This window comes from Aphis gossypii, chromosome 3 (assembly GCF_020184175.1).
Source record: "Aphis gossypii isolate Hap1 chromosome 3, ASM2018417v2, whole genome shotgun sequence".
Lineage (NCBI taxonomy): Eukaryota > Metazoa > Arthropoda > Insecta > Hemiptera > Aphididae > Aphis > Aphis gossypii.
This window is the reverse complement of record NC_065532.1, coordinates 55,960,716-55,970,240: the sequence shown is the minus strand read 5'-3', so window position 1 is coordinate 55,970,240 and position 9,525 is coordinate 55,960,716. Positions and strand designations below refer to the sequence as shown.

Below are 9,525 nucleotides of genomic sequence, written 5' to 3'. Positions count from 1 at the left end.
CATTAAATAATTATATAACTATTATATAAATGATATAATTATAGCAATATCCCATAATTATATAATTATTACTTAATCGACAGAAAAACTATGTTTTTCTGATCTCTGGCCTATTGCTTATAATGCAGGTGTATTAATAACTATCCCAATTAAATATAATGTAATCTAATATAGTATAACACCATGCAGGTGCATTGGGTTTACTACAATAGATATTTTGTTAGGTGCCGAAATATTCTATGATGTTTTACGCACAGGTCAGTATAAACCTATTATAAATGGTCCCATGTTTCAAGAAACAGTATTTGGTTGGATAGTAGCCGGTCCCGCTAAGAGCGAAAATAATTGCACAGTGCATTCTTTCTTTCTAAACGTGACGCCGGCCAGGCCGAGCTGTTTTGACCTGAACGATAAAATTACCAAGTTTTGGGAATTAGAAGAAGTACCGAAAGAAATAGTTTATAGCTTCGAAGAAAAAATGTGTGTAGACCATTTTAACAAATCAGTAAAAAGAAATGGTGAAGGTAGATTTGTTGTTCGATTACCGTTACGCGAAAATATAAATACCTTAGGTGCCTCGCGTTCAATAGCTTTAAAACGTTTTTTATCTTTAGAAAATAGGTTTCGATCGAATCCCAAATTAAAACAAAAATACGTCGAGTTTATGGAAGAATACGTGAACCTCGGTCATATGGAAAGGGTAAACCCAGGTGAAAAAGAAGAAAAGTCGTATTATATACCTCATCACGCGGTTTTACGCGATAGTAGCGCTACCACCAAACTACGCGTCGTATTTGACGCGTCGTGTGCAACCGATTCCGGAAAAAGTTTAAATGATTTGCTATTAAAGGGGCCAAACATTCAAGATGAATTAATATGCATTATTGCACGTTTCCGATCATATGAATACGTCATGTCGTCAGACATAGAAAAAATGTATCGCCAAATTTGGGTGTCGAACACCGATACAAATCTTCAACGAATCCTATGGCGCTCAAAACCGGACGAGCCGATCACCGAATTCAAATTAAAAACAATTACATACGGAACAACGCCAGCTTCCTATTTAGCTATGGGATGTTTAATGAAATTGGCAGAAGAAATGCAAGAGTTATTTCCGGTTACTCATAAAGCAATCACTAATGACTTCTACATGGACGATTATCTGGGCGGCGCTAACGATATAACGGCCGCCGAAAAATTGCGCGACGACGTTATCAATATTTTAAACACCTCCGGTTTCAAATTACGTAAATGGATTGCTAATGATTAGGGCCCGGATTTTTATGCAAATGCATATTCTTCTACATTTGACGTATAATAATTCTGATTAAATATCTTGACGTTTCGTAAAACGTAGATTCTACTGTTAATTTTTAATTTTGCATATTTTTGCATATTTGCATCAAAATGCATAATAATTGCATATTTCGGGGTAATTACATAAAATGTGCATATTTAACAAATACTTGCTAAAATATTTTAAATTTTACTCAAAGTTTGATATACATGCCGACTTTCCCGATCGCCGACGTTCCTGACAAATATAATTCGACCGATTAAAACAAAATATTTTATTAAAGGGAATTCCGTGACAGATATATAGACGTATTATAGACATTATCTTATAGATTAATATATATATTATATTATTAAAATAAATTGAGTGAAGGAGGACGAGGTATTGAATTTGCTAAAGTTAAGCTATCGGAAGTATTATCAAAAAATCCCGGATTATCACAAATAAAAAAAGTCTGAAATTATAAGTGGAGAAATAAAAAACGACGATGAAGACCTTGCAGAGTTGTCACCAGAAGATATTTCTTGTTTCAAATATGCACCAATTGTGTCAGCAGATGTGGAAAGAAGTTTTTCGAAATACAAGATAATGCTACGCGACAATCGTAGAAGTTTTCAATTTGATAATTTAAAAGCACATTTTGTTACATCATGTTGGTACTCATTCAATAATTAATACAAATTTTTATGATTTATACACATTTTAAAAAATGATATTTAAATTGTATTTTTTTTTTCACTTAATACCATATTTTTTAATTTTTGTATTTTTAAAAAATAAATTTTTTGGCATATTATTTGCATAAAAATCCGGGCCCTACTAATGATCATCGATTATTAGAAAATATATCAAACGAGGACAATGACCCACTGCGCGTTCTAAATTTAGACGATAGCACTATAAAAGCATTAGGTCTGTTTTGGAATCCGTTTGACGACGTTTATCAATATAAAGTAGACGATAATTGCAAAAACAATACAGAACGAATTACAAAACGTATAGTGTTATCAACGATAGCGACTATATTCGACTCACTTGGTCTCGTCGGACCCGTTGTCGTCGTCGCCAAAATATTTATGCAAAAATTATGGTTAGCACGTATAAATTGGGATGATCTTGTAAGTACAGAACTAAACGAAGAATGGCAAAACTATCAACAAACGTTGCCAGAACTTGAAGAAATCCACATTCCAAGATGGATAATTGGTTGTTCTAACGTCTTAGTCACACAAATACTCGGTTTTGCTGACGCGTCGACAAGAGCATTCGGCGCGTGTTTATACACGCGGACTACAGACGAATTGGACAATCACTATTCCAGGCTTATAGTCGCAAAGTCAAAGGTAGCTCCATTAAAAGTAGTCTCTTTAGCACGTTTGGAATTATGCGCAGCCGTTCTGTTAGCTCGACTAGCTGATAAAATAATACCGCGATTAAATATTACGATACACGAAAAACGCTTTTGGTCTGATTCGACCATAGTGCTAGCATGGATAAATTCGCCTTCAACACGTTGGAAAACATTTGTAGCACATCGAGTCGGTGAAATTCAAACGTTAACAGCTGCAGCAGAGTGGGGATAAGTCAAATCAAGCGACAATCCGGCAGATATAATTTCACGTGGTTGCAGCCCAAAGCTATTAAAAGACAATACTTTGTGATGGGAAGGTCCAGTTTGGTTTAAATCAAATGAAAATGAATGGCCTAAATCCTCAATCGACGTATTATCGCTGAACACCGAACTTCCGGAGATAAAGCGTAAACCGGTAGCACTCCACTCGTCCATAAAGGAAGAATTTTATTTATTAAAAAAGTATTCGAACCTGAGCAAATTATTTCGAGTAACAGCGTATTGTAAGCGTTGGTTCGAACGCATAAGAAATAAAAAAGTTAATTTCACCGATATCAAACTCGACGTCACCGAAATAGCTGCTGCACGATTAACAATAATAAAATTAGTTCAACAACATTATTTTTTCGAAGAGATAAACTCATAAAATCCAAAATGTATATCAAAACAACGAAAATTGCATTACTGCGCCCTTTTTTAGATGAACAAGATGTATTACGCGTTGGCGGTCGCATTAATAAATCAACAACTATACATTTCGATCAGCGAAACCCGATATTATTACCAGCTAAATCAGAATTTACAGTAGCATTATTTCGTAATGAACACGAACGTCTATTACATGCTGGCTCGCAAGCGCTCTTATCGGCAATACGAGAAAAATTCTGGCCGTTAAATGGTCGTAATATAGCGAGGCGTACGGTGCACCAATGTGTTATTTGTTTTCGTTCAAAACCAGTGACGTACAAGCCGATCATGGGAGATTTGCCACGCGATCGTATTGAACCGGAACGCGCGTTCAAAATATGCGGCGTTGATTTCGCCGGGCCAATTATGATTAAAACCAGTTTAAGGCGAAACGCACCAATGACAAAGGCATATATTTGCGTATTCGTCTGTTTCGTGACCAAAGCTATACACGTCGAGTTGGTCGGCGATCTAACTACGAACGCCTTTTTGTCCGCTTTACGAAGATTCTGGTCGCGACGAGGAATATGTAATACAATTTATTCCGACAACGGAACCAACTTTGTTGGAGCAAACCGACAACTAAAAGAACTACGTGATTTATTTTTATCAAAGTAGCACATGGAACTTGTGCACAAAACTGTCACGGAAGTGGGAGTAAAATGGCAATTTATTCCCCCCAGAGCACCACATTTCGGCGGGCTCTGGGAAGCCGCCGTAAAATCGGTTAAGTATCATTTAATAAGACATTGGAGAAATGCTTTTTTTACTTACGAAGAATTGAATACCGTGTTAGTTCGCATAGAGGCTAGCCTAAACTCACGCCCTTTGACTCCCATGTCCTCTGATCCTAGCGATTTAAATGTATTGACACCCGGTCATTTTTTAATCGGTAGTTCTCTTACCGACCTACCGGAACCAGATCTTTTAAACATTACGCCAAACCTTCTCCGACGTTGGCAACGAACTATTCAGGTGACTCAGCAAATATGGTCGAGGTGGAGCACTGAATATTTAAGTCAACTTTAAGGTCGCTCAAAATGGTGTAAGTCAAAAGGTCCGCCGCTGAAACCAGACACATTGGTCCTGATTAAGAAGACAATCTACCACCTCTACAGTGGCAATTGGTCGAGTCACAGAAGTTTACCCTGGAAAGGATGGGGTGATCCGAGTAGCGTTGATCCGAACCAACAAGGGAGAAGTCAAGCGTGCCGCTCGTTCTTTATGTTCGTTACCGATAAAGGACGACAATTAATATATATATATATATATATATAAGTACTAATTAGTAATAATTTAATACAATTTATCAATCTATTGTTATTTTTTTTGTAATATGTATGAATTCTAAATTTAATTTGTAATATGTGTAAATATTTGTATTCATGTAAAAATTTTACGTCAGCGTAAAATGCTGGGCGATATGTTCAATACTTGATATAGGTAATAAAAATATTGAGATAAGTCGATATCGGTCGGCGTCGCCGTGCCGAGTTGTTTTATCTTCAGTTTACCGTCAACTTTAGTGAAGACTCATTGTGGTGTTTTTCAACTGTCAAATGGTAAATCCAAACCGTCTTTTTAATTAAATATAACTGATGTGGTTAAAGTAAATTGTTTAAATAAAAAAAAGGCATTATGTGTACGAATCGTTAAAATACAATTTAAAATTTTTCTTTATTTTAACTAAATATTCTCACAAAGGTGCCTCGACACTTATTGAATTTTCTTAATTATGTTGCAGTATTTGATAATAAACAAAAAACGCCTCCAAAACCAAATAAATCAAAAAATTCTTCTGGTATGTAAAAATAATTACCTAAATATACCTTCTATGATGTTATATTTTTAAATATTTTAAATATGATATTATATAATTTCAGAAGATCAATTTAAGGAACTCATTTTACACAATCTTTTAGTATTAAAACATAGCATTAAAAACATTAATGAAAAATTGACATTGGTTATTGAAAGACAGTTTACACATAATTATAATGTTGAAGAATCTAACGATCTTACATTGGACTATTCCAGTTTGAACTGCTTATTACCAATTGATGAAGAAGATACATTAAACAACATAGAAGAGCAGTTAGCTACAAAATAAAAAATACTATACATCATTGGTAAGTAATTTCGTTGAACACAATTTTGTATAAAATAGATTTTAAAAAATATAGACAATTTTTTAAATTAAATTAATGGTTTTTGAAACAATTATTCAAGTACGATTATTTTGACTAAGTCAATCACAAATTTAATTTGATGTTTACAAAATGTATAACAACTATAATATATATTATTCATATTTTCATCATACATTCATGCCTAGTTTTAAATATGATAAATAATTTGTACCTATATGTAATTAGTATCTGAACAATTTTTTTTTCTGTACTTTTCTAATTCTACGTGAAAAATTATAGAGAACGGTATTACTTTTATTTTTATTTTTTTCATTTTTTATGGAGATACTGGCCTTCGAAATGTCGCAGGCGGCTGTGGTATGGAAAAGTAGGCGTGTCTATTTCGTGACGTCACTCCGCATTACGACGGCTGCCGCCAGTGCAGCGACAACGCGCTAGACGTTGTTTACGCGGCAAGCCGGCTAAGTAAGTTGCTAGTAAGAAGCAACTTAAGTCCAACTAGGTGCTAGGATTAGGTTTTTTTTATGAGGCTGATTAGTTACATAATATAATAATATAATATAACAAAAAAACACAAAATTAGTGTTTATAGACTGCATATAATAATAAATTATGTACCTATTTCACTATTTATCCATAACTTAAACCTAGTACTTAGGTATTTTAAATATACACCTACGTCCTACATATTATAATAATATAATATTAGGTATAAAACAAACAATATATAGGTAATTTATTGGGAGCAGTGTCGCAATGGCCATGGCGAATAGTAATACAAATAGTCTAGATTAAGAGACGAGTAGGTATCAGGGCTGGCGCTAGCTTTTGAAAGCCCTTGGTAAAAGTATACTGCAAGCCGCGAGGCCCTTTTATACTAGAAACAAGTAGGTACATGTTTTAAGCTGCAAGGCCAAGGACAATGGCCCTTAGAGCTCTGCTAGCCACAACATCCACCGCCTTGCCAACACTATTAGTATTACAGTGGTTTTAAAAATAGATTCCTACTTGAAATTCTGTATGATGAATGATGATTAAACGTTTACAATAATATTATTGATGTTTTGTTTTAATGTGTGACAGTGATAAAATATTGTTTTTCTATTTCACATTAATCTTAGTTTCAATCTAATGAACATTTTCTATCTTTATTTTTTGTGTGTGAACAATTCTTTGTGGTATAAAACAGTTTATTTTCGATCTTAAAAATTATAATGTCAACTAAAATGTTTGATAAAGCTTGTTCTAGTAATATACCCAAAATAAATATATACATGGTTAATGACTTTATAAAAAACAGTGATTGTTTTAATGATCCTGAGCTTAGAGGATCAAAAGTCCAAGGTAAGTTTGACATACATTAAATTAAGTTATGCATAAATTAAGTTCCTACCTACTTACTAATGTATATTATAGATCAACACAGAAAGCTATGGTGATTCAGCTATTGGATATGTAGAACTACTGCGCAAAGGAAATATTTGTTTAGTTAAAGAACAATATGTCCAGAACATAGAATAAGACAGAAAAATTATAAGGTAGCTTTAACTGTGGACGAAGAGGAAAAAAAATTGTAGATGTTAATTGTGATGACTGTGCAGCTTCATTAGGTATAAACTTTTATATTATTAAATACTAATAAATTATACCTAATTATTTAAAAGTATATATTTTAAGTATTATGGTTAAAATACATATTATTTATGTAAAATTATATCTAATTTCAAAAATAATTTTTAAGAAAATATAATTATTATTCTTTCTTATTAAACTCAGGTGGATGTAAACATAGCTTAGCATTTCTTATGTATTTACATAGAAAAAGTGAAGAGTCATCAGTAACGTCAGTTGATTGTTATTGGAAAAAACCAAAGCTATCTGGTATAGGAACAAGTATTAAGTTTATGAACACTAAAGACTATTTCCACCAAAAAATGTAAAAAAACAAACCATTAATAAAATAAAAGTTACAAAATTGTTTGAAGATGTAATAGAATTGGGTAGAAAAAATAATATAAACTGTCAATTAGGCCAGTACAACTATTATTTGAATGTAATATCAAATTTATCTATACATAGATTAATGTCAGATTTTAGAACACAGCAGCAAATTAATACAGGTTATGGCCACATTTATTTTAAGATTTTTAAGATTTAATTTTATCACTTAAAAATAATATAACCTTATAATTTTTATTTTTTCATTCAGTTGTCAAATGTTCAGCATTCATTCTTTTATCAAAAGTTTTATACAATCAATGGTGGAATATTACAAAAAATAGAAAGAGAAACACAAGATCAATCCATCAATAATAGTTGGTTTGAAATGCGATATGGACAGATCACTGCATCCAAGGTATATGAAGCATCTAAATGTAATACAACAGATGGTACTCTGGTTAAACACATTTTAGGTATCTCAAAGATAAAATTAACTAAAGCAATGAACAGAGGAATACATTTGGAAGAACAGGTTAGTCTAATATTTAAAAATGTAAGTAGTATTCTGTAATTTATTTTTCATTACACTAAATAATATCATTTATGTTTCAGGTTATAAAACAAGTAGAAACACTTGTAGGCTCTAAAATTAAAAAAACTGGATTGCTTATTGATAAGAACTTTCCAATATTAGGAGCATCAGCTGATGGTCTAGGAGAAGACTTTGTCTTAGAAGTAAAATGTCCTACAACTCATTCTACATTTTTAAATTATGTAGATAATGCAGTTGTAAAACCAAAGGTTTATTTATATTAAAAATATAAACCAATAAATAATTATCTTATTATTATTAATTTATAATATTATGTATGTTGTAGGTACTATCTCAAATACAAATTCAAATGCATATACACGAGATGTGGAAAGGAATTCTAGATATTGCTGACCCTGAATTTGAAAAGAATAAAAAAGTTACCATTATAAATATTGATTATGATAAACAAATGTGTGATACTTTAATTGAAAAATGTTGTACATTTTGGGAAAAAAATATACTTCCAAAATTATACTAGGTATTAAAATTACAAATTAAATTAAATATTAAGAACATTTTACATTGTAATATAATAATTTATTGTAAAAGTCAACAAGGATTACAATAATTTTAAATTAGAATACACTTAAATTAAAAATTACTTATGTAAAAAAAAAAAAAACTATTAAATACTATTGTTTTATAATTGGTTGTTGAAAATTTATTAACCCACATGCAATAGTTATAATTTCATCAGTATTACATAATAATTGACAGTTAATAAGTGCATGGGGTTTTAACGTTTCAAATTCTCTTAATCGTCCTATTACACGTTCTATATGAATACGAAGGCTAGCAATACGTTTAGTTTCTAAAACATCATCTTTTGTTGACTTAGAATTTTGTGAAACACTAGGAGGCCTTATGAGAACACAATTAATTTTATTTAATAACACATCAATACATTTAAACCCACGGTCTGCCATCACAGATGTATTTTCAGGAACAAGATTTAAAAAATTACTTTTCTCTACTATCAATACATCAGTACATCTACCATTAAAACCATCTGATATAAAACTAATAAATCCATCTGGAGTTGAAGATATAAGGTATTTTAATGTGTTACATTTTTTATATTCCGACCATATTAGTGCTTGTTTAATAGGATCTGATGGTTTTGGTACTTCTATTTCTAAACAGTATATAATAGATTGAACAGATGAATAACGATAACGAAAAGGAATAGGTAAAAGTTCTTTTATTAATTTTTTTTTAGGCCAGTATATAAATTGCTTAAAAAAACAGAAAGTTTAGGTAAAGTTTTATGAAATAGTCTGCACACTAAACTTTCAGATATTCCAAACATATCTCCTAATCTTCTGAATGAATCATTCAGTTTTATTTTCATTAAAGTTATAAATATATTTCTCTCATCTAGTTCTATATGAGAACTTATTAATTTAATTAAATTACATTTATACCATTCTTCATTGAGACCTATATATGCTTTTGGATTACTACTAATATTGAGTAAAGTTACTTCATAGGCCATTTTTTT

At 31.5% G+C, this 9,525-nt stretch overlaps 2 protein-coding genes across 2 annotated transcripts; both read left to right on the top strand.

Annotated features, from left to right (window-relative positions):
* Positions 1–286: 286 nt before the first annotated feature.
* On the top strand, positions 287–1,273 carry LOC126551149 (uncharacterized). Its single transcript, XM_050203924.1, has one exon. It carries the CDS (start codon positions 287–289, stop codon positions 1,271–1,273), a length of 987 nt encoding a protein of 328 aa, XP_050059881.1.
* A 2,032-nt stretch (positions 1,274–3,305) lies between these two features.
* Positions 3,306–3,956, top strand: LOC126551148 (uncharacterized). The gene has a single exon (XM_050203923.1). It carries the CDS (start codon positions 3,306–3,308, stop codon positions 3,954–3,956), a length of 651 nt encoding a protein of 216 aa, XP_050059880.1.
* The last annotated feature ends 5,569 nt before the right edge of the window (positions 3,957–9,525 follow it).